Source organism: Maniola hyperantus, chromosome 17 (assembly GCF_902806685.2).
Source record: "Maniola hyperantus chromosome 17, iAphHyp1.2, whole genome shotgun sequence".
Lineage (NCBI taxonomy): Eukaryota > Metazoa > Arthropoda > Insecta > Lepidoptera > Nymphalidae > Maniola > Maniola hyperantus.
In genome coordinates this window covers 11,388,696-11,415,681 of record NC_048552.1, presented here as the reverse complement: position 1 = coordinate 11,415,681, position 26,986 = coordinate 11,388,696, and the positions used below count along the sequence as shown (strand labels likewise).

Genomic DNA, 26,986 nt, shown 5'->3' with positions numbered 1-26,986 from the left:
GAGTCCTAAATAGCTCCTCAAAATTCTAGTCGAAGAAAGCAGATTAAAAAAACAGAAGCCAAAACAATTTTTATTGAAAAAACTTTATTGTGAAATTATTATACCTATTTTAACAATGTGATTGGTTTATTAAAACTTATTAATTCGAGGGTTTAACAAAAAATCTATCAAGTATCTTAAATATCTATTACCTACTTAGTATAAAAACATACTGTACCGTGTATCATTAGGTGATGACATTATTTGCACCTAATTAATCTATAATGTCTTTTATGCTACGATATTCAGTATGTAACCAGAACGCTAGCAAAAACTTATCGTTATTGTTATACTACCTAAATACAATCCAATACCAATGGCAATAACCATTTGCCTCATTTTGTAGTTTTACTAATTTAGTAATTTTTCAAACCCGCAATGTATAGCGAGCAAAACTCGGCTCAATGCCCCGCCTACGACGTGGCATTGACTCCGAGTGGCCTACTTACGCTACGTTCATTGACCTCTGGCGTCAGTCAGTTGTTTTATTCGCAATATTATAACGTAAACTTTTACAAAATTATAGGATTTTTTAATATTTTTTTCAGTAATCATCAGTACTATCACCTGTCTTCGTTTTTGCCAGCGTTCTGGTTACACCCTGTATAACTAATTTAAAGGCTAACCGTCCACAAGATATGAAGCTGCATAAATGACTACATACCTACGAATACAGTTCTCATAATAATTATTTTTGCACACTTGTACCGACTTGTATTTTATTGCATACACTGTAGACGATCAACCTTATCAATGCACTTTAATAATCATAAATAACTATATCAATAATTTACAGTTGTGAGTTGAATCAAAGAGACTTTAATCGTGCAGTTGGAAACTCTACGAATCAATATTTCAAATTATTATTCAACATACATTCATTGAAAAAACCGGTCAAGTGCGAGTCGGACTCACACACGAAGGATTCCGTACCATCGTACAAGGTATACCTAACACTTTTATGTAGCACAATTTCAATAAGTACTTGAACTTGAACATGACTTGAACGCTTGAACAAAGCAATGTGCGTGATACACAACTTTTATCGCCTTTATGCACAAATTTTTATTTTTTTACAAATTTTGGTCCCACTCTATTTGATTTTAATGTAACAACATACAGACATATAACTTAGTGTCTAAAATACTGTCCATAAATGTCTGAGTGTGGAAATAATTGTACAATAACTTCAGTCTACAATACAATAAACAATGATTAATCTTATTTTACACATAAAACGCTTACTTTTGCCAGTAAGTAAGTAAGTTAGGCAAAAGAAAATTCAATGTAGGTACACGTTAGCAAAAGGATGTAGCGTTTTGAATATAAATAACATAATATTATCTAACTTAAGGATATTATAATAGTTGTATTTAGTACATAAGTACATTAATATATATAAGTACATTTTTCATAGAAAAATCATTATTTTTGGTTAAATTTCATCCGAGTTATACTAATCATAGGTGCCTAATTAAGATCGGTTTAAATCTTATTTTTCTAAATTAATATTTTATCGTGACATGGCCGTGATCCTTGTTGATTAATCAGATATAATATTTAACTATGTATCAATATAATTATAACCATATCTATTATTAAATATAATTATTATATAATCAGTAGTTTTAAAGGTAATTTATCATACATTTATCAATTACCACAGCGTGACAGGGTATGACAAGGGATCAATATGGGTCAAGACAGGTAAAGTTAAATCTGATGTTAAATCAAAACTCAATTAGGTAGGTAGGTACGTACTTAATAAATATACAAATAGAATATATCGAGCGAAATATCAGACGAATGAAAACAAAACTTTACCTTAGAGTAAAATAGTGCGACATTTCGGCATGCCACGGGCATGGTTTAGTAATAATATTAAAAATATAGCAAACCATTCTACAGCACGAGTGTACAATGTTGTTTTATCATGAAATATTGCTACATGCAGGCCGCAAAATTAGCATGCCGCAATGTAGCATGTTGTTGCTACGGCGTAAAACAGCCTTAAGTAACAACCGAGTCACCTATTACGCACTGTGGCCGGTGATTCGGTCTATGGTGATCGTCATATCCTTTAGTTTAAATTAGAGCTCTTGACGCCCCCCCCTGCCAGACACTTTTTTGAAAAGTTTATGGGTGTCTGGCAGGGAGTTGTCACGACACTAAGTGTCTGGCAACGCATGACGTGATTTCTAATACTACTCCGAAGAAAATATAAAAAAAATTAGACTTCATACTTTGACGTAGGTAAGATTTTTTACACCTTTATTACCTGTAATCTCTCAAAGCCACCATGATCCAAACAAACGTTCCTCCGAGTGTTGGGGACAATACGCAGATAAACTTTCAGCTTTTATAAAATAAGAAAGGTCTGGCACGCGCTGGCTCTCTCTCTATAAGTTTCCATAAAATTGTATTTCAGTGGATAGTCAGTGAAAGGTAACATTGTTAATTCATAATTGGAACAAAGACAATGTTGCCAACAATACAATGGTATGCGCCATTGTCAGCTTTATGTCCGCAACATAAAGAGAAGATAAAAACGTCATACAAAAACTTATTAAATTCCCTTTGAGTAAGCAGCTGTAGCCTGTAAAGGAAGTAAATGAGAAACTAAAGTTTTATATCATTGGTATATTAAAACCAAGATATACAGACGGCTTTGAACTTTGAACTATAGGTATATATCGCGACTCTTCACTGTAAAATCTACTGGATCGGTGGTAGTCTTGGCTTTCGTATAAAGAGAGTATGCCTTTGCATGCTACATCTATTAGATTAAGATCCTTGTATATTTTCCTTCATAATATGTTTTTTTTTTAAAAAAGAATATTAGCCATATTAAATGACTAATATTCCCCTTTCCTCTCCAATTAAGCATCAGGCTTGTGCTAGGAGTAGGTACGACAATAGTGCAACGGGCGGGGTTTGAACCGTCGACCTTTCGGTTTTCAGTCCACTCCTATACCGGTTGAGCTATTGAGGCTCAAAGCTTTTACTTTGTGTTGTGTGCTCTCTCTCTCTCTCCGGTCGTTCCTTCATTGCTGAAGATCGTGGTCCTGGCAAACTGCCCTCGAATGGCTTATCTGTTTCCATCGGCTTCTGTTGGTGGCCATTTTCACTATGCGATAAAATCCACACCTGCTGGACTCCTTTAGCTGGTCGGACCACCTAGTTGGTGAGCGGCCTCTCGCTCTTTTGCCCTCAGTGTTGCCCGTCACTATGAGGTTTTCTAAGCTGTTGTCCCCCCGCCGTGCGTGTTGTGCGCAATACAGTATAAATTAAAAATAAATAAATAAAAAGAATCATAAGAGTCTCAAGTTGGCCTAAGTGAAATATTGTACCTAGGTATTATATTTTTTTTATTATTTCGAATCTGGTACCACCGGCAACAGAATTTTTTGCTTGATTTACTATTTTTATATTTATATTCCGCGGATAAGTTAGTATAGCTCCTCTCTCTATTACGTAATCCCATACAAATGATAGAGCCAAACAGAGAGAGCGCTATACTAACTTCTTTCCATGGATAAGCTTGGATAGCTCTCTCTCTTTGTTATGTAATCCCATACAAATGATAGAGCCAAACAGAGAGAGCGCTATACTAACTTCATTCCATCGATAAGCTAGCATAGCTCTCTCTCTCTCTCTCTGTTATGTAATCCCATACAAATGATAGAGCCAAACAGATATACCGATATAACTACAACTTCATTCCACGGATAGGGTATAGTCAGTGGCGTGAAGTGAATTTAGGTATGAACTTATTTTACGGCAGGTAATAATAAAAAAATAAGCATTCATTTCTTACAATGAGGGTAAGCAGTGCGTTTATGCCTCTATGAGCTGCACGCCACTGGTTACAGTAACTTATAAGATGCATTTCTGTATTCGGAGCGTAGTTACTAATCAAGTTTTTAGATAGGAATCCATTTGAAGAACTTTATCCACTCATCTTCTTTTCACATCACATCTTCTTTAGTCTTCCTTCTAGACAATGCTTCGGCTTCTTCGATAGTGTCAGGTAGCCTCACGTTCCTGGTCTCTGGCAGCATGAGCACCAGCACGCTGGATATCAGGCACATTCCACCAAACAGAACTGTGGGCATCGATGTGTGGTACTGTGACTGAAACAAAAGAAATACCTACTTATTAAAAGGTTACGTGACAAGTCGAGAAGGCAATCGGGGTATGAGGCGGGGGACGCCCCGTACACCCGCACATCACCCGTGTTGGCCCGCACCGGGTTAGCACGGGAGCTTTGTGGGTGTGCGGGGCGTTCCCTCCCCGATTGCCATCTGGACCTGTCGCGGACTACAACTATACATAATTGCTATTACACCAATTTAAACAGTAGGTATGTAAAAACACCTGCAACCATCATCATCATGATCAAGCTATTGCCAGTTCACTACAGAGCACGGATCTACTCTCAGAATGAGAAAGGTTTTGGTCATAGTCTACCAGGCTGGCCAAATGCGGATTGGCAGACTTCACACACCTTTGAGATCAAATATGTAAGTCAATGTCGTGAATTACCATCGGGTCAAGCCGTGAATCATTAGGTTCAAAGCTGATATTAAATCATTGTCTTTTTTGCATGTTGTTGAAGTGATAAGTGTCAACTTTTCATACAAAATGATAGGTGACCTCTAAGCTCTGTGCCAAAAATAGTGAGTTAGAAACACTTGACACGTAGATGTCCACCTATTGAGCTGTAAGTTTCAGCGGTCATGGTTGTCTCTACAAACAGAAATTACTTAAAATCTCACTAGTGGGATTTAGGATCTAAGGATCAGGATGAAGTGGCGACATCTAGTTTCTATATGTGGAGATTAGACATTTTAACGTTAATGAGGAAGTAGAGGTGTCAACGGCGCAATCAGCTATCCTATCTTGCCAACAGAGTAGCACACGCTGATTAACCTCGTCATAGATCCTGAATATATTATAGTGCTCCGAAGAGAAAACTTCATCAGCGCGATTCAGGATCTATGGCAAGATGTAAGACCCTGTACTGACTTCTAGTTTCTGTGTGTGGGTGACCGATTTGAATGTTATTAAAGAATGGTTACCAGTAGAGGTGTCAGCGGCGCAATCAGCTATCCTGTTCTGCTAGCAGAAGCTCTCACACTCACACGCTTACCTGATTAACCTCGTCATACATCCTGAATATAATACCTATAGTACTCCGTAGAGAAAACTTCATTAGCGCGATTCAGGGATCCATGGAGAGAGGTGCAAGACCCTGTGGCGACATCTAGTTTCTGTATATGAAGAATGTTACCAGTAGAGGTGTCAGCGGCGCAATCACCTATCCTGTTCTGCTAGCAGAAGCTCTCACACTCACACGTTTACCTGATTAACCTCGTCATACATCCTGAATATAATACCTATAGTACTCCGTAGAGAAAACTTCATTAGCGCGATTCAGGGATCCATGGAGAGAGGTGCAAGACCCTGTGGCGACATCTAGTTTCTGTATATGAAGAATGTTACCAGTAGAGGTGTCAGCGGCGCAATCAGCGATCCTATCCTGCCAGCAGTGGAACACACGCTGATGAGCGTCTGTCGCATGTTGGTCGGGAACACCTCTGACACGTAGATGTATACTGAGCTGTACGTCAACGTAACGCTCCATTTTGCGATGAGGTATATGGGGATGGACCAGATATCCGCTGTAAAAGAAATTAAATATATCAATCAAGAAGATTAGGCAATGAGATTTGATACGTAAGTCAAGAACTGGGTTGTTATATCTATCTAGACATACCTACTCATAGTCGTAGGTATGTTATTTTGCTGAATTTCAGTCAACACCAGCTGTTAAGCTATATTAAGTAGGTAACAGTAACAACTACGTAAGACAACGCATCGGCGGTTCCTCTGGTGCTGCAAATGTTCATTGTGGCGGTAATCACTTAACATCTGACTCGCCTGCTCGTTTGCTCGCTATCTCTATTTAAAAAAATGACATTTTGCACAATTGTTGGCGAAAACATGATGCACTCTCAGACCTCTACGTGCTCTCTGAGACACGGGGGTATGTATGGAGTTAGTTTAATTCACGTCAACTTGAAAAGTTTCACTAGGGTCTCTATACTTTGTAACCTAATATATAATACTAGATGATGCCCGCGACTTCGTCCGCGTGGATTTAGGTTTTTTAAAATCCCGCAGGAACTCTTTTAGTTTCCGGATATAAAGAAGCCTATGTCCTTCCCCGGGATGCAAGCTATCGTCAAAATCGGTTGAACGGCTAGGCCATGAAAGGCTAGCAGACAGACAGACAGACAGACAGACACACTTTTGCATTTATAATATTATAATAATATAACTTAGTAAATCCATACTTCCATCCATACGGATGAAAGTATGGATTTACTAAGTTACCTTGTTTTATCCTAAACTGCATCGTTAACTGCTAGTTTAAGCTAAAATAGCAAAGTTAGTAATAAAACGAAAACTGGTAAATCATAAAAAAATCGGTTAAGTGCGAGTAGTACTAGCCCAAGAAGGGTTCCGTACCATCGAACTAGAAATACCACTTTTTTGATTTTTTTAATTTTTATGACGGCCATTTTGAATTTTTATTTTTTTTGTTGTTATAGTGGCAATAGAAATGCACATTATGTGAAAATTCTCTCCTACTATGGTTCCGAGATACAGCCCGCTGACAGACAGACAGACGGACGCACGAACGGACTGACGGACGGAACCCTAAATATATCCAGACAGGGTTATCAGTTATCAACATAGACACTAAAATGAAAGATAAAACGGTCATGTATTGTAAGAATGATCGACGGAGTGTATATGTAGTACACACGTGTAGTAGGTGCCTACTGTTTCGAAATTAAAAAAACTGGGTCAATGGATAGAAGCTGTTTTATTCAGAAATTAAACAGAGATCCGCGTGTTGAAAACCCTGTGATATCGTTAGGATATTAATTGATCATTTATCATTGCTTTTTTAGGGTTCCGTATCTCTAGAGAAAAAAAGGAACACTTTTTGTCTGTCTGTATGTCATGTCTGTCAAGATTCGTCAAGGGAATCAAACCCGTTGACCTAAAATCATGAAATTTGCCAGTTTGCAATGTCTTGCAGATAGCACAAGTAAAGGGAAAAATCCGAAAACCGTGTGGTTAGATACTTACATCACATTGTTAGGGGTCCGTACCTTTAAAGGAAAAAAAGACCCTTATAGGATCACTTTGTTGTCTGTCTGTCCAGCTGTCCGTCGTGTCTGTCAAGAAAACCTATTGGATAGGTACTTCTCGTTGACCTAGAATCATGGAATTTGGTAGGTAGGTACCTAGGTCTTATAGCACAAGTAAAGAAATAAATCCGAAAAACCGTGAATTTGTGATAACATTACAAAAAAAATTAAAATGTGTTCATGAACAAATAATTAGTTTTTTTTTTAATTTTACACATTTGTACATTCTAAAACAGTTTTTTTTAAAAATGCATAATAGTTTTTGATTTTTCGTGCAAAATGTCGAAAAAATACGACTGTAGTTAAACTTTTTTTTAATCATTATTTGTATTTCATATACGATGGTACGGAACCTTTTTTTACGACTCCAACTCGAACTTAAGCGGTTTTTAACGGTTAGGAAATCGTGACACTGTATGCTTCAATTTGAAATTACTTGCAGAAATATCTAAAGGTTTTTGGGTTCAGTAGCATGACGGACGATTAAAGTTCGTTTCGGTTACGTAAAATTTGATCATGCACCATCAAAAAATAAAGTGTGTTCTTACCTACCTGTCATCACCAAAAAGTAAAGTATGTTGCGTAACGGGGGTTACGCACTCAAATAAATAAATAATCATTTATTTGCAAGAATGTTTGTACAAGAAAGATGGAAATTACACTATAATCAGAGGCCATAACATTCTACTAAATTAATAGTGTGCAAATATTTTTGAGTGACAATTTTCTGATCTTTCGATTCCGATCAATTTTTGAATAATCATCCGATCAGAGTTCGTGAAAATACGTTCCTTTTTGTTTTGTATGGTAGCTTATGACATATATCGTACGTAGATAATCGCTGATATTCTCACGGATGACGTATAGAACTCGGATGACGGAAGTGCCGTCCGTAATCGCCGTAAGTCAGTAATCATACCACCACGATTCAAGTTAATGGCGTAATAGTCTGAAGTTAACAAATCCTGAACAAATAATTAGTATTTTCAATTTTCAAAGTAAGAAGCACCAAGTGGGGTATCACATGAAAGGGCTTTTATATTCTGAAACAGATTTTTATTTATTTTTATGCATAATAGTTTTTGATTTATCGAGCAAAAAGACGAAAAAAATAATCGAGTACGGAACCCTTGGTGCGCGAGTCTGACTCACAACCTTTAAGTTTATGGCAAATTTTAAATGTAGGTGTAATTCGTGTAGGTGTAATTTTCAGATCCTAACTAGCAGGTTGTTTATTAATCAAGATTCATTTAAACAAAGCAAGACCAGCGCATTCCATCTATGATCTCTTTTCTGACTTTGATCGTGTTTCCAACAATGTAGATAATAAAACTCCATACTTACACGTCGGCAAAAACGCGAAGAGCAAATTCGTAATCGCACACGTAGAATAGGTCACCATCATTGTCTTTTTCCTGCCGTACTTGTCCAACACAATCACCACCACTATATACGCAGGTATCTCCACCAACTGCACCAACATGAAAGTCACATACTTATTAGAACTCAACGACACTGAGTTGATCGACATCCCGTAGTAAACAAACGAGCATGTTGCCCATAAGAAAGAACATATCAATAATCTGTTCCATATAATACTGGAATGTATCGCTTTAAAGAGTTGAGATTTCTTATCCACTTTCTGGTTTTCTGGTTTCAATAAGGGATCACTTAAAGAATCCAATTCTAAATTTCTCGGGTCTAAATTGTTGATTTTTGCAGCCCTCTTCAAGGTTGCGATAGCTTCGTCCTTTCTGCCTTTGCTGAGCAGCCATCTTGCGCTCTCGTTCATGAACCAAACGTATACTCCTACAATAATGGCTGGGCTGTAGAGGATGAGGATGTACGTCCTCCAGTTGTCGACGAACCAAGCGAGAACTGCGATGAGGACGACACCCACGACGAAAGTCATGTTGCACATGGCTGAGACGATGACTCGCTGTTTTATGCCGACAAGTTCCACCGCTGAAAGGAATTTTCTAGTCAGAAAAAGTGTAAAACAGGAATACCGAATAAAATCTCGGGTAAGATACTATTACGTACCTATACAATTCTGTACATATTGAAAAAGAAGTAGATGTTATTTGTTTCCATACTAGAGGATGCCCGAGATTTCGTACGCGTGGATTTAAGTTCTTTAAAAATCGCGTGGGAACTCTTTGATTTTCCGGGATAAAAAGTAGCCTATGTCCTTCCCCGGGATGTAAGCTACCTCTGTACCAAATTTCATCAAAATCGGTTAAACCGTTGGGCCGTGAAAAGCTAGCAGACAGACAGACAGTCTGTCTGTCTGCTAGCTTTTCACTTTTAGTAGGTTGGTAATTAGCCACGGCCAAAGCCTCCCACCAGACCAGACCAGAAATTTAGAAATTATAAAATTACAAACCCCTGCCAGGAATCAAACCCAGGACCTCCCACTAATAATACCACATGTGGTCTTATTATAACTCCCTGGCGTAGTGCTTATCACTGCGCCAGTTAGTTACCTCATATTTAGTTTGCTATTTATCACTGTCACGTTCATCACTGAGAAGCCGCAATAGCCTAGTCCACCTACTATTAGGAAGATCGAAGGTTCGATACCGGGAACGCACCATTAAATTTTCGAAGTTAGAGGCGTTTTAAGCAATTAAATATCACTTGCTTTGACGGTGAAAGAAAACATCGTGAGGAAACCTGCATGCCTGAGAGTTCTTCGCCAAAGCGCACGTACCTACTTGGCCAGGATAGCGGATTATGACCTTAAAGCCTTCTCCATTCCGACAGGAAATCTGTGCACTCTGGTAATGCACTCGTAAACGTTTGGCAAAATTGTGGAGTGACACTGTATTGTGGAGAATCTAAATCTCTATTTTTCCTTCATTTTGCCCAACCTGAAGGGCAAAATTGTGGGATCCATACTAATATTATAAATGCGAAAGTGTGTCTGTCTGTCTGTCTGTCTGTCTGCTAGCTTTTCACGGCCCAACGGTTTAACCGATTTTGATGAAATTTGGTACAGAGGTAGTTTACATCCCGGGGAAGGATATAGGCTACTTTTTATCCCGTAAAATCAAAGAGTTCCCACGGGATTAAAAAAAACTAAAACCCACGCGGACGAAGTCGCGGGCATCATCTAGTTATTTATAATGGAAATCACTCACGATAGTTAAAAAAAAAATGGTCATTTATTTAGGCAACTTGAACCCATTTGAACATAAAATTGAACCCATTATAAATACTATCTGTCCCGGCTTACTCACGTGTGTAGTCGACGTTAGCCCGACTAGTTTCGAACCCATCCGGGGTCCTTTTTCAAGGGAGTCCGTCCTCCCTGGAGGGAGGGAGGGAGGGGTAGTTTAAACGCTAAAATTGAACCCGTTTAAACGCTAAAGTACAGTAAACTTACCGAAAACATACGCGGAAGGATATAAACCGCCACCGAAGGCGGCTTCCAGGAAATGCAACACCAGATACGTGATGTAATCCGGCGAGAAGGCCCTGGATATGCCAAAGATGAAGCTGGCAGTGGCGGCGATACCTACAGCGACTCTTCTGCCGAAGCGATCTGAGATCGCGCCCGTCACAAGCATGGCTGCGAACATTCCCGAGTTATGCACGGTCCCTACCAACGCCCGCTTCCATTCTTGGCACCCTAGATTGAACTAGATAAAAAATTTGTGTTATACAGTATTTGTCTGGATATTTTCAAATATTTTTATGGCGAGCAATGAAGTTAATAGGGTAAGGCAAAGTGAATCACACTCATCGAAATTTTTAGGGTTCCGTACCTCAAAAGGAAAAACGGAACCCTTATAGGATCACTTTGTTGTCTGTCTGTCTGTCAAGAAACCTACAGGGTACTTCCCGTTGACCTAGAATCATGAAATTTGGCAGGTAGGTAGGTCTTGTAGCTGACATTTGGGGAAAAATCTGAAAACCGTGAATTTAGGGTTAGATCACACAAAAAAAATTAAATTGTGGTCATGAACTAATAATTAGTATTTTCAACTTTCGAAGTGAGTGACTATATCAAGTGGGGTATCATATGAAAGGTCTACACCTGTACATTCTAAAACAGATTTTTATTTATTTTTATGCATCATAGTTTTTGAATTATCGTGCAAAATGACGAAAAAATACGACTGTAGTACGGAACTCTCATTGCGCGAGCCTAACTCGCACTAGGCCGATTTAGGCTCGTTTTTTAAGTGTACTATGTGTATTTGTACATCACAGCTTATAGCGGCCTAGTGGTTAGCACGTCCACCTTCTAATCGGAGGTCGGGGGTTCGATCCCGGGCACGCACCTCTTACTTTTCGGAGTTATGTGCGTTTCAATGAATTAAATATCACTTGCTTTAACGGTGAAGGAAAACATCGTGAGGAAACCTGCACGCGTGAGAGTTCTCCATAATGTTCTCAAAGGTGTGTGAAGTCTACCAATCCGCACATGGCCAGCGTGGTAGACTATAGCCAAATCCCTTCTCACTCTGAGAGGAGACCCCGTGCTCTGTAGTGAGCCGGTGATGGGTTGATCATGAATATGATGATATTTGTACATGGACGTGTTTAAATGATCAAAACTAGCTTATCTCCACGACTTCGCCCGCTTGGCCTACATAAATTTCGAAGCCCTATTTTAAACGCTAAGGGGTTGAATTTTCAAAAATCCTTTCTCAGCGGATGTCTACGTCATAATAGCTATCTGCATGCCAAATTTCAGCCCGATCCGTCCAGTAGTTTGAGATGTGCGTTGATAGATAAGTCAGTCAGTCAGTCACCTTTTCCTTTTATACAGGTTGTAGCAAAAACTTAGGATTATTGTCATACTACCTAAACACAATACCAATAACCATTTGCGTCATTTTGTAGTTTTAGTGATTTAGTATTTTTCAAACCCGCAATGTATTGCGTGCAAAACTCGGGTCAACGCCCCACCTACGACGTGGCAATGACTCCGAGTGACCTACTTATGGAACGTTCAGTCAGATGGGTACCTTCTTACCTCTTTAACAAACGATCTTCCTTCCTCGTAGACAAACCCGTCGCAAGGAATGGTAATATTGGTGAACTCCTCCGGCAGACACTGTGCCACGGTCCTGTTGTGTAGAGGCGCGTATCTGCTGCACGAGTCAGGGCGTTTCTTTTTCACGTCAAAGGGTATGGCGTACTTCTGCCAGGACGTGTCGTTGAATCTCTCTTCGCACCCTGTGACTTTGCACCTGCCAATTGGGTATTTTCCTACTTTTGAACTTGATAAATATTATTACTTTATTAGGTATTAACTAGGATAAAAATAATGACGTACGCTGAAAAAAATATTAAAATCCAACAAAGATTTACAAAGTTGCAGGCATTTTAATTTTGTAGTGGGAGGGTCTTCTATCCCTTTCTCGCAAAACGAAAATTTGTATGAAACCGCACGAAGCTACTATGGCATTAGTAGATGTGACGTCAAACTGCTGTATAACTATCTCTGTCTAATCAGAAATATTTAAATGCTTATATAACTTTTTTGTTATTTGATCGATTTAATTAGTTTATTCAGTTTACGTCGTTATTTCTATCATGGTTTATAATAAAGTAATACAAAAATTGGAGTCAAATATCCAATTCAAATTAATATTTATAGACCACTTCATAGTTTTTAGGGTTCTCTACCCGAAAATTTAGGAATAACTATAGTCCGCGACGGGTTGAGATGGCAATCGGGGTATGAGGCGGGGGGACCCCACACCCGCACGTCATCTACCCTCGCCTACACCGGTTAAGCGCAGTGGCTGTGCGGGGCGTTCCCTCCCCGATTGCCATTTCTGCCTGTCGCGTACTAACAGATACTGATTTAAATAGTTGCCAATTAAATTGAGATTTGAGGGTTCTTCGACTACTAATAATAATAAGCATTGCATACCTACTCTCTCGATATGAGATCTCAATTATCTATTTATCCTACATAGGTATAATCAGTGGCGTGCACAGGAGTTCAAGCCAGGGTAAGCATTTAGGTATGAACTTATTTTACGGCAGGTTATACTGAAAATTAAGCATTGATTTATTATGAGGGTAAGCAGTGCGTTTATGCTTCTATGAGCTGCACGCCACTGGGTATAATATACCTATTTGTTAGTGTAATTAATTATTACCCAATATCTGCGTATCGATTTCCTAACATGCATCTAGATTCTAGATAACCTTTATAGGCGTCATACTGATACGTTATCAGCAAGCTATGCGTGAGATTACGGTGGTTATTGCTTACTGTTTTAGTTAATGCGTGATCAACTGATCATCTCTGATCTCTAGTGATATTAAAGCATAGATAATGCAATGGTGATAATAATAGCGGTGGTAGCTAAGTAGTTAAAACTTCGGGGGGGTTCAGAGTTCAATCCCGAGCATACATAAATTAAAATATATCACTCGCGAAAACATCATAAAAGTTCTCTATAATATTATCAAAGGTGTGTGAACTGTATCAATTCGCACTTGGCCAGCGTGGTGGACTATGGCCTAAGCCCTTCTCATTCTGAGATCAAACCCGTGTTCAGCAGTGGGCCATGGATGATGATAAGTGCAATGGTGGGTTTGCCACGCTTTTCGATTGATTAATCGCATGCAAACTAAATAATAACCGGACTAAATAGACTTGTCATTTTAGTTTACAGATTGTTTATAACATTAGCCACAATTTCTAAAAGAACTAAGTAAATATCAAGGAATATCTACTAAGCACTAAAGTCAGCTTTTCATAATAATAAATAGCTTTCTTTTGATACCACAACTTTAACAATAAATCTAAATCCTATTGTACTACAAAAGAAATTAAAAATAGCCGACCTGTACATCTGTTCCTGAGCTTCAAAGATGAATCCGCACTCGAAGAAACTGGTCAAAAGTACAGGGAATAGCAGCAAGACGAAATTGAATAGATTGTAGCGGCCATACGGCCCCAGACTCTCTAGGATGGAGTCTAGGTTGATTTCTTTCTTGTGCTCCATTCTTCTTTATTCCTTTGCGGTTTCTGTAAAAGGATTGAAGTTTTAGAATTTAGGTTAATGCATTGAATACTGTGCACTAGCTACATTGCGATTCATGTCCCAAGTCTTAACAAATACATCAAATTTGTTGTGAAAGAAAGTTTTATCGACTTACTCGTAGGTAACAGCTGTGATAGCCTAGTGGTTAGGGCGTCCGCCTTCTAATCGGAGGTCGGGAGTTCGATCCCCGGCACGCACCTCTAACTTTTCGGAGTTATGTGCGTTTTAAGTAATTAAATGTCACTTGCTTGAACGGTGAAGGAAAACATCGTGAGGAAACCTGCATACCTGAGAGTTCTCCATTATGTTCTCAAAGGTGTGTGAAGTCTACCAATCCGCACATGGCCAACGTGGTAGACTATGGCCAAACCCTTCTCACTCTGAGAGGAGACCCGTGGTCTGTAGTGAGCCGACGATGGGTTGATCATGATGATGACTCGTAGGTAAGTACCACCCGTACTTGATACAAAAGCCTCAATAGCTCAACGTGTAAAGAAGTGGACTGAAAACCGAAAGGTCGACGGTTCAAACCCCGCCCGTTGCACTATTGTCGTACCTACTCCTAGCACAAGCTTGACGCTTAGTTGGAGAGGAAAGGGGAATATTAGTCATTTAACATGGCTAATATTCTTTAAAAAAAAAAAATGTCGTACAAGTAACTTAGCGCGTTATTATACTAGTTACCTTCGATTGCGGTTTATACCTTCGATTGCGGTATATACCGCAATCGAAGGTCGGTGACGTATGATTATTTGGGCTGTAATGTGATCGCTAATGCCACCTGTGGTCGCACGATTGCGGCTATGTGTACATTATACGGTTACCGGTGCTGAGGTGTCTGAGGTGTTATTGTGGGATTACCTTGAATGATCGACTTAGTCGAGGAACTATAGTACTCGTAAAAACGAAATAAATAGGATTTTCTTTACAATAAATATTAGCGGTAGACCGCAATTTATTTGCATGATAACAAGTTGAATGAAGATAACATGAAGCCTCAATAGCTCAACCGGTAAAGGACTGGACTGAAAACCGAAAGGTCGACGGTTCAAACCCCGCCCGTTGCACTATTGTCGTACCTACTCCGAGCACAAGCCTGACGCTTAGTTGGAGAGGAAAGGATTAGTCATTTAAAATGGCTAATATTCTTTTAAAAAAAAAAAAGACAAAGATACAATACAATTCTTTACTTTGCAGAAACACATTAATTTACATAAGGTCTTACAGAGTTAAAGGAACACAGTCAGCAATAGTGGTTTTAATTATTTATTTTATTATCTTATAATACTGCGAAAACATTAAAAATAAAACGTAGGTAGGTACTATTTAGGCACATAATTGTACAAAGTTAATTTATCTACCACGTCCGCCTGATGATGATTTGATGTTATCTATTAAAGACGACCTATTATCTTTTACATAAAGATAAAAAGATTATACTGATTAGACACAGGTTAGCATACAATACACGTGTTGACTTTTGATAAAATCATAAAACCGTAGAGATTTTATTTTTTAGTGTTCCTTACTAATAAGTAAGAAAAATCGACTAGACCACGCTTATGGAAGGGTTCCGTAGCTATATTAATTGCTAATAACTTTGGTGGTCATTATTTCTAATTTTTTTTCAAATACTGTCTATGATACCTTATTTGATTTTAATAATACTTCATAATGATGACTCGAGGACATAAACCAATTTTTTTTAAATTAAATACAAGTAATCAATGTGTGTGTGATTGTTTGTCGGTTTGTCCTTCAATCACGACGCAACAGAGCAACGCGCAAAGCATCGACGTAATTTTTGCATGGGTATATTTGAAGACCTAGAGAGTGACATAGGATACAATTTATACCGGAAAATCACAGAGTTCCCACGGGATTTAAAAATATCTAAATCTGCGCGGACAAAGTCGCACTCACGGGCATCAGCTAGTATACAGTAGGCGGCCGAAAGTAATGCAATTTGTAGAGCACTGTCCCTGTCGTTGAGACCGACAAAACGTCATATAGGTATGAGTGAATGGAACGCTCTACAAAGCCGAAATGTCATTCTAAAGGCCGATATGTACATTACTTTCGGCCACGTACTGTACCTATTTTGTAACGATGAATCGAGGGGGTAATCTATTTTTTTTAATCAAAAATATTAATTTCAGTTTACATAATTCAGTAATCTACAGAACGGCTTCAGTGTTTGTCGAGCCAATTAGCAGACTAGCACAAAAGTTTGTGTATTATTTGATGAGCAAACACACTTGGTTGACGTAGCTAACAATTACAGTTAATAACAGGATATGTTATGTAGCTGTGATGTGGATTAGATTGCATTGTGAATAATTATTATTAGCTTATGCTCGGAATTCGTCCTCATAGCTTTAGGCTATCGGATGGCGCAAGACCGTGGCGTGTGGAGGGCCCTACAAAAGACCTAGCCCTGGATGTCGATCGTCTTCAGTGTTTGTCGAGCCAATTATAAAGACTAGCACAAATAGTTTGTGTGTATTATTTGACGAGCAAACACAGTTGGTTGACGCAGCTAACAATTACAGTCAGAATATATTGTTATGCAGGTGTAATGTGGATTAGATTGCATTATGAATAATTATTACTAGCTTATGCTCGGAATTCGTCCTCATAGCTTTAGGCTATCGGATGGCGCAAGACCGTGGCGTGTGGATTGTGGAAGTCCCTAAAAACGACCTATGTCTAGCTGTGGATGTCGATCGTCTTCAGTGTTTGTCGAGCCAATTACCAGACTAGCACAAATAGTTTGTGTATTATTTGATGAGCAAACACACTTGGTTGACGTAGCTAACAATTACAGTTAATAACAGGATATGTTATGTAGGTGTGATGTGGATTAGATTGCATTATGGATTACTAGCTTATGCTCGCGAATTCGTCCGCCTATAAGGTTTCCTTTTTTCCCTTTTCCTACGGAACCCTAAAAATGTGTGGGATAGAGTAGTAGGTGTTCTGGTAGCTTGGGCCGACGATGACCATTTACAAAATTGGCAATTTTTTTTATTGTACAGGTGTCAACTGTTAAGACACCTGCTACGCGAGCAGTGGCGTACACAGGAGTTCAAGCCAGGGTATGCATTTAGGTATGAACTTATTTTACGGCAGTTTATAATGAAAAATACGCATTGTTTTATTACAATGAGGGTAAGCAGTGCGTTTACGCCTCTATGAGCTGCACGCCACTGTACGCGAGCTACCTGCTAAAAAAATACACACTTACTCACTTTTCTTTTAGTGCTGATTTTTATGTACGTTTTTAAATATAATAAATCATTCAAATCTGTTTCGCTTTTGTCTAATAAGTAAAACAAATGAATCACGCGACGTTTGACGTCAGGAAACTTTTGTTAATCAAATTAGGGTTTCTGCTCGAGTTTTGGAGCAAGGCTGACAGAGTGACGTCTACCGCATTTCCCGTTAGCTACAGATTCTATCGATTACAATTATATTTTACTCGGTACTTATAGTCTAACCCTCTAACAAATAAAACCTGGAATAGCGGTGGAATAGTTTTACTCTGTTTTGTCTTTCTCTGTCATCAGTAATTTGACATTTGAAGGAAAAAGACAAAACAGAGTATAACTATTCCACCGCTATTCCAGATTTATTTGTTAGAGGGTTACCCTCTAACAAATAGACGTGGAATAGCGGTGGAATAGTATAATACCTACTCTGTTTTGTCTTTTTCCTTCAAATGTCAAAGTACTGATGATAGAGAAAGACAAAAAACTATTCCACCGTTATTCGACGTTTAACTGTTAGGCAGGGTTTAAAAATTATTTTGGTGAGCATTAATAAATTGTACCCGATTCTATCTAGCTACTTACCTATAGAGAGAGAGCCAGCCTGAAAGTTTCTCTGCGTATCGTCCCCAACACTTGGAGGAATGTTTGTTTGGACCATGATGACTTTGGGAGATCATCATCATCATCATCATCATCAACTGATCGACGTCCACAGCTGGACATAGGTCTTGTAGGGACTTCCACATGCCACGGTCTTGGGAGATAACAGGTAATAAAGGTGTAGAAAATAAACCGGCCAAGTGCGAGTCAGGCTCGCGCTATAGGGTTCCATACTACAGTCGTATTTTTTCGTCATTTTTCACGATAATTCAAAAACTAAGATGCATAAAAATAAATATAAGTCTGTTTTAGAATGCACAGGTGAAGCTCTTTTATATGATACCCCACTTGATAGGTATAGTTATATTATATACTTCGAAAATTGAAAATACTAATTTTTTAATTTTCTTCGAAATAGTATTACAAATCACGTCATGCATTTGTGGAGGTTGCCACGACACTAAAGTGTCGTGGCAACCTCCTGCCCTTATACTTAATTTATACTTAATTTAAGGATGTCTGGCTGGGGGTTGCCAAGGTACCAATTAGTATTCATACATACAAGGTTTCCACGGGATTTAAAAAATCTAAATCCATGCGGACGGACGTCGCGTCGTCTAGTAAAATTATCTTGGTTTATCAATCTAAGGTTTAATCTGTAGACGAAGTTAAAGACTGGCTGGGTACCTACGACAGTTTTAATCGTACAACTGTGCTCGGTATAGAACGCGTCAGATCAAGATGGCAATCGGGGTGGGGACGCCCGGCACACCGCTCAGCCCCCGCGCCTAATTCGATGCGGGATAGCGCGAGCGGATGACTGTGGGTGTGCGGGGCGTCTCCCCGCCTCACTTCCGATTGCCATCTCGACCTGTCGCGTACTTATAAACATTTCGCTCCGTGAATGTGGGTCGCATAGCTAATCGCACTGCGCGTCGTAAACTCGCGGCGATAAGTTAATCCTACCACCAGGTATTATTTTATTAAAATATTGGTAATATTATCGATCCGAGGAACTGGGAACCAGTGCCGGCAAAGCTCAACGGAGTTGTGATTTGTCACGTGAACATTAGCATTTCGCGTGGTGTATGTGGGTCGCATAGCTAATGGCATTGCACGATAAACTCGCGCCGATAGATAAAACCTCTACCTATTGGTACTCGCACCTTCAGTTCACTTTGATGATGCTGTCTAAGATGGTAGCGATGGATGGTATACCCCTTTGGTTTCTACACGGCATCGTACCTTAACGCTAAATCGCTTGGCGGCACGGCTTTGCCGGTAGGGTGTTAACTAGCTATGGCCAAAGCCTCCCACCAGACCAGATATAACATGATGTTAACAACGACGAGCGTCACATGGCGCCAGGTGGCGCGGCGTGGCTCATTAGCATTTCGCGTGGTGTATGTGGGTCGCATAGCTAATGGCATTGCACGATAAACTCGCGCGATAGATTAAAACCTCTACCTATTGGTACTCGCACCTTCAGTTCACTTTGATGATGCTGTCTAAGATGGTAGCGATGGATGGTATACCACTTTGGTTTCTACACGGCATCGTACCTTAACGCTAAATCGCTTGGCGGCACGGCTTTGCCGGTAGGGTGTAACTAGCTATGGCCAAAGCCTCCCACCAGACCAGATATAACATGATGTTAACAACGACGAGCGTCACATGGCGCCAGGTGGCGCGGGCGTGGCTCATTAGCATTTCGCGTGGTGTATGTGGGTCTGCAATAGCTAATGGCATTGCACGATAAACTCGCGCCGATAGATAAAACCTCTACCTATTGGTACTAGCACCTTCAGTTCACTTTGATGATGCTGTCTAAGATGGTAGCGATGGATGGTATACCCCTTGGTTTCTACACGGCATCGTACCGTAACGCCAAATCGCTTGGCGGCACGGCTTTACCGGTAGGTAACTAGCCACGGCCAAAGCCTCCCACCAGACCAGAATACCAGCTATAACATGATGTTAACAACGACGACCGTCACATGGCGCCAGGTGGCGCGGCGTGGCTCATTAGCATTTCGCGTGGTGTATGTGGGTCGCATAGCTAATGGCATTGCACGATAAACTCGCGCCGATAGATAAAACCTCTATTGGTAATCGCACCTTCAGTTAGTTCACTTTGATCCAGTGCTCTCAGAATGAACAATGCATATTCGTATTCAGTGGCGTAGGCTAGGTAACTATGGGCCCTGGGGCAAATAAAAAAATGGGGCCCACTGCTATCTAAACTGGTTAGGTTTCTCGAAAGAAATCTCACTCAAATTCACAATAAAACGCACATCGATGAATAATAAAACGCACATATCGCTATGCGTCAATTGACTACACTGCCACCCACAGAAAGAATTTAGGGGAATTCCTAGATATAACTTTTGAATTTATCTCAACTGAGTTACCACGGGTTGCAAACTGTCATATTTATTTTGAAAATGGGAGAATAGTCAAAGTTCAGTTCGATTGAGATTTTCTGGTAAGGATTCGAGGGCCCTCTGAGCTTGATGGCCCCGGGGCACTGCCCCGCCTAGCCCCTAGGTAGCTACTGCTACTGTTCGTATTGCCACAGTGTAGTTAAATCGGACAGTAACCGACCAGAATATTGTTGCGTCGGACGAACCAATGCGTGGAAAGCAATACAACAAATATACCTAGCCTGGGTTTAAAAGTGTCGTGACCAATTGATCAGCTTCATTTAGAAGACAGACGGTCGGTAGGTGACCGGACAACCAAGTAGGCACTATAATACATATATATAACCATTTATATAGAATCTTTAGTGGCTACTCATAAAATAAAGTCGCCTCCCGCTGTCTGTATGTATGTATGTATGTATGTATGAACGCGTAGATCTCTTAAACTACGCAACCGATTTTAATGCAGTTTTCACCAATAGATAGAGTGATTCAAGAGGAAGGTTTATAGATATAGTTTAGTTCTCAAAAAATTAGAGATCCCTAGGGACATTGAAATAATGTGAATTAGGTCGGAAAAAATCCTCTCATTTGAGAGTTTCCGAGGCGTGCGCTGCATTTAGGACCATTTAGGTCAAAGTTACACGAAAACAATGTATAGTGAAATTATTTCTCTTAAAAGCATACATGTATCTTTAAGGTTGGCTCACAATAATCGATTTTATGGTTTTTCAAATGTGATCTGAAACAAGCCTTACTTTCGAGGGTGTTTTACTGACATACTATTGTTTCTTATCAAAATAAAATAGTTGATCATCTGTAATATTCCATTTAGACCAAACATTGACCCTTTACATCATTTAATTTAGAATAATATCTTACGAGATATCACAAAATTAAAATAATATGAAATATCGTAAAATTAAAACTAACGCGCAACAAACCGAGACGTAGGCGGCTGTGCCGGGGCGCCTATACTCTCCTCACTGACACCACATTAGTATCTACCATTGATGTTGGAATCCCCTCTACTATATTCTAGGATAATTCTAGGAGTATCTTACATTGCACCCATGCGAAGCTGGGGCGGGTCGCTAGTCTACACAATAAAAAAGATTTGTTTAGTATATTGTCCAAAGATCATGCTTGTCGTGGTGATGACTGTTGGAGCCAAGATTAAACTTAAATCATAAAATTGGTATGTAAGACATAATTAACTAATTTATACAAAACTAGCTTATGCCGGCGTGGACTATTTAACCTTTAAAGGGTTGAATTTTCAAAATTCCGTCTTAATAGTTACTGCACGCCAAATTTCAGCCCGATCCGTTCAATTTGGTGCTGTGTGAAAGATCAGTCAGTCAGTCAGCTTTTCCTTTTATATATAGAATAGATGGACTGACTATAGCTTCCATGCTTCAAGCTTTGGAAACTTGAATTTTAAATCATGAAACCTTAAACCATTTTCAGAATCCCACCCGAGCGAAGTCGAGCGAAGTTTGGTAGCTCTTATAGGCAAAAATAAAATAAAAAGATTTTTATGATTTCTTTAGAGACCGCCGGCCGGGCGGCGGATTGAAAGATTTTCGTTGGTTTAAAAGTCTTATTGCAAACTCATAAATTAACAAGCTTAGTATTATTCGAAATCATCGAATAAATCGTTATTTCAGTTGGAGCTTAAGCAAATGAACCGTTATCAGTTTCCACGAACAAGTAATTAATAATATTTATTAATAAACAGTGTTCCAGCGTTATTAATAGTAATTTATTATAATAAGCTCTTTTATTCTAAACAATCAATGGGTTTCACTGTTTAACATTAGGTACTGTGATAAGCTGATAATGTTTTAAAGCAGCTTTTAACTTTACAGGTTTAACCATAACCTACACTGATAAAATACGACAACAGAAACACAGTTCACAACAGAAATGGTAGAGATTTATATGAAAGAAGACATCTGTTTTGGTATTAAATGGATCTTAGAAAAGCCAAAATATAAGGTGGTGAAATAGGGATTGTGTAATTTGTGTAGTCCACGCGGACGAAGTCGCGAGCATAAGCTAGTCTAAATATACATTTATGTACCTATAAAGGATTGACTTACTGACTGATCTATCAACGCACAGCTCAAACTACTGACGGATCGGAATGAATTTGGCATTGCAAATCATTGACTTATAATGTATATGGAGATAGCTATTATGACGTAGGCATCCGCTAAGGAAGGATTTTGCAAACAGTGAAAAGGAAACTGTCTGTTTATTTTAAACCTATCCTCGTTTCATTCAACCAGTCGACGCCGGGCGGTTGTCAACCCCATTCAGAAATAACTGAGAGCGCAACTCGATTGTTATTTAACAATGCGCTGCGTTCCGCGTACCATGAGTAGGTACAATGGGATTAAATATACTTCATATCCGATGGCCCCAGGAAATGGTGTTTTGTCAAAAATCTGGCCAAGTGCGAGACCGACTAATCACCGAGGGTTCTGTAGTTTTAAGCAAATAATTTCACTTGCTAGAAACGGTTAAGGAAAACATCGTAAGGAAACCTGCATGCCTGAGAGTTCTCCATAATGTTCTCAAAGGTGTGTGAAGTCTACCGATCCGCACATGGCCAGCGTGGTAGACTATGACCAAAACCCTTCTCACTCTGAGAGGAGACCCGTTGCTCTGTAGTGAGCTGGCGATGGGTTGGTCATGATGATGAAAGGAACTTAACAAAATTCCAAAATTATACACACTAATTATTTAGGTAGTTTTTAGGGTTCCGTACCTCAAAAGGAAAAAAGGAACCCTTATAGGATCACTTTTTTTTGTCTGTCTGTCTGTCAAGAAACCTACAGGGTACTTCCCGTTGACCTAGAATCATGAAATTTGGCCAGGTAGGTAGATCTTATAGCTGACATTTGGGGAAAAATCTGAAAACCGTGAATTTAGGCTTAAATCACACAAAAACAATTAAATTGTGGTCATGAACTATAATCTAGTATTTTTCAACTTTCGAAGTGAGTGACTATAATCGAGTGGGGTATCATATGAAAGGTCTTCACCTGTAGCATTCTAAGACAGATTTTTATTTATTTTTAGGACATCATAGTTTTTGAATTATCGTGCAAAATGTCGAAAAACAATACGACTTGTAGTACGGAACCCTCATGACGCGAGCCTGAACTCGCACTTGGCCGGTTTGTTCGTACGTAGGCCAGTACCCTTGGAAGCGAGCATATTGTATTGGTACCTACCTAAGTACTCTACCTTAGTAGTTGTTATGCGTATAATTAATAGTGCTCGGGATCAACCACGGTTGACAACGAATTATAATTGGTTCGTCGACTCTTGAGCAAGTGATATCTAATTGGGACAGCCTTTACACTATAGGCATTCAAATTGATAGAATTAGAATAGATAGGTATTTGAATACCAAAAATTCTGTAGTAGGTACCTACTTACATGTATGTTCGCATCTTTGTCACTGATACACGTACTACGAATTTTTGTCTGCCACTTCTTGAGTTTTTTTTTTAATTTTTAATCGACGCCAGGTCCAATCTTTTAGTAAACGGGTTATAGGTACTACTTCTTTAAGAATTTATAAAATATTTTAATGATACCTAGGTATATACCTACCTACTGGAAAATATTTTTTTGTTATTTATTATAAAATATTGCTATAGGTACCTATTGTATGAATTAACCTTGTCATTAAATACAATATTCTTTGTGAATCCCCTGTGAAATATCCCATGAGAATAATTATTATCATGGGGGTCAACTCAAATGTTGGAAAGTGACCGCGCGTGTGTGTACTGTGCAATTCAATTAACGACAGTTAGCGCATGCGTAGAAGTTTTGTTAAACATCTGTTGGATTTTCCCAACATTTTCACTAAAAACCTTCACTTTTATTATTTTTCTTCTTACACCACTGTTAATACAAAGATGTTCGTACTCACATGGGGGAAAAAGTTCGCAGAATTTCACGTCCCACTTCACAAAAATCAATGGAATGTTTTTAATTATATTATTATGTTCAGACGTCAAATTTAATTTTCACACATGTTACACTCAGCACTATTAATCCTTGTATACAAAAAACACAAATAATTCTATGAGTAGATGTTTTAAAAATCGATTTTGCGCTTTTAGAAATCGAAGGTGCAGCCGGCCGGGCGCCACCCGGCGTGATTAATCGCGTGTGTCACAGGCCGATCGTTTCGCCTCACCTCATTGGCCGAGTCAGAAACAAGACGCAGTTGAGTTGAAACGCTACCACGATCGACGCGCTTACGCCCGACTGTTCTCACATAAACCTCCTGATCAATTTACTCATATGCATTGCTGCGTTTATTTGATTTTTTTCCCTTGTTCTTTTAAGTTTAAGGTAATGTACATCGAACATTTTGTGCATTATAAAGTTGAGGTATGGAGTAATGTTTAGTAGCGGGATGCTTCATGCAACGCATGTGTTCCCATCAAATCAATCTCTACATAAAACAGTAAATAAATACAAGTCCATACCAAGTACCTGCAACGATGAAGTTTTAAAAATAAGCAACGGCTCAAAACTGAAAGCTATTTAGAGCTATAATTATCATCTACCTACCAACGCGTTGGTGGGGAAAACGTAGGGAAAAATTATTGAACTTATACCTATGGGATAAATCGATTTACTTTTCATTAAAAGGTGACTGACTGATCTTAAACGGATCGGGCTACAGATTGCAGATAGCTATTATGACGTAGACGCCCGCCAAGAAAGGATTTTGAAAATTTAATCCTTAAAGGATAAAACAGAGGTTTAAAATTTGTGTATTTTTATATTTATTTAGTTTTTTTACCTTCAGTTCAAGGACATTTCTAAATAATTTTAATACAATATATCAAAAATTGCGGACCGGCAGAATCGAACCTGCGTCTCCTGGGATCGCGCCCGAGACGCCTAAGCTATGGAACACTAAAATTTGTTTAGTCCACGCGGACGAAGTCGCGGGCATAAGCTAATATTATTATAAGTAGGTAGGTAATTAAGTACAGTAATTAAGTAAGTAAGTCTAAAGTAAAGATAGATTCTTGTTTATGTATTTAAACACTTTATGCACTAGAGCATAAAAAGTAGTTTTTAGTCCGCTTACAGCTTATATAAAGAGGAACTTTACGAGCATGACATGAGAAGTGAAAAATGTTTTTTTAAACCGCAAAAAAGTCGAAAAAAGTTTCAAGGTCAAAACCTTGTTGACTGGATATCATGTCGATAAAGGCCGTTGCCGTGTGACCCCAATGATGCTGCGTGACCTGGATGACATTACAGGAAAGTTTACTTATTGATTTAAATGTGGAATCGATTGGACTCTTGTTTATATATACGTATTATTAAAAACTATTAAAGTTCGTTTTGTACTGAGAAAATGAAAAAAACCGGACAAGTGAGAGTCATACTCGCGCACCGAGGGCTCCGTACTACAGTCGTATTTTTCGACATTTTGCACCATAAATCAAAAACTATTATACATAAAAATAAAAACAAAAATCTGTTTTAGAATGTACAGGCAAAGCACTTTCATATTACGATACCCCACATGGTATAGTTCCTTATCTTACTTTGAAAATTGAAAATACCAATTATTTGTTCATGAACACATTTTAATTTTTTCTGTGATGTTTTTTCACGGTTTTCGGATTTATTCCTTTACTTGTGCTATAAGACCTACCTACCTACCAAATTTCATGGTTCTAGGTCAACAGGAAGTACCCTATAGGTTTTCTTGACTGACAGACGGCGTTGATGATTCTAGGGGTCCAAAAAGAAGCAGATTTGCCCATAAGTTATCTGGCATACGGCACACGTCATGACCTGCCCAGTCACATTTGCTGTCTGTCAAGGAATTCTGCTGTATACAAGAGACCTAGATGTCCAGCAGTGGACGTCTATCGGTTGATGATGATGATGCTGCGTTCTATGGCTCTTTTTCAAGGCCTCCCACTAGACCAACCAGAAATTTTGAAATTACAAAATTCCAAATCCCTGCCAGAATTCGAACCCGGGACCTCCCACTAATAAGACCGCAGCGCTTACCACTGCGCCAGGGAGGTCGTCAATGTCCATGAGCTTTCGCTTGATATGTAATGGAAAGTTACATACCTACAGTAGGTTATTGTATTCAACTTGCATCGATAAGAATGCGCTTGCACATGTTTACAACACCCCTGCAGAGAGATCGCGGTGGTCTAAAAATACCAACAGCCTCCGCTGAGCTGAGCGGTTTAACCCGTTAACTTGTGAAGTGCGGGACTTCACTCAAACAACTTTATTGACAAACTAGCTGATGCCCGCGACTTCGTCCGCGTGGAATTAAGTTTTTAAAAATCCCGTGGGAACTCTTTGATTTTCCGTGATAAAATGTAGCC

General features: G+C 39.1%; 1 protein-coding gene across 1 annotated transcript; it reads right to left on the bottom strand.

The window, feature by feature from the left end:
* Positions 1–1,101: 1,101 nt before the first annotated feature.
* LOC117989844 (organic cation transporter protein-like) lies at positions 1,102–21,527 on the bottom strand. Its single transcript, XM_069504177.1, has 7 exons — positions 21,513–21,527; positions 14,085–14,268; positions 12,253–12,469; positions 10,654–10,909; positions 8,610–9,230; positions 5,545–5,723; positions 1,102–4,172 (listed from the first exon to the last, which is right to left on the bottom strand). The coding sequence occupies exons 2-7, from the start codon at positions 14,243–14,245 to the stop codon at positions 4,008–4,010; spliced, it is 1,599 nt and encodes a 532-aa protein (XP_069360278.1). The 5' UTR covers positions 14,246–14,268; positions 21,513–21,527; the 3' UTR covers positions 1,102–4,007.
* Positions 21,528–26,986: the final 5,459 nt, after the last annotated feature.

Bases quoted from the DNA above. Each gene is read 5' to 3' on its own strand.
- LOC117989844 (XM_069504177.1), bottom strand. From the start codon at position 14,245: ATGGAGCACAAGAAAGAAATCAACCTAGACTCCATCCTAGAGAGTCTG. The intron at 12,470-14,084 runs GTCGGCTATTTT...CCCAATTGGCAG, and splicing joins GCTCAGGAACAGATGTACAG to GTGCAAAGTCACAGGGTGCG. The intron at 10,910-12,252 runs GTAAGAAGGTAC...TTTTTTATCTAG, and splicing joins GAAGATCGTTTGTTAAAGAG to TTCAATCTAGGGTGCCAAGA.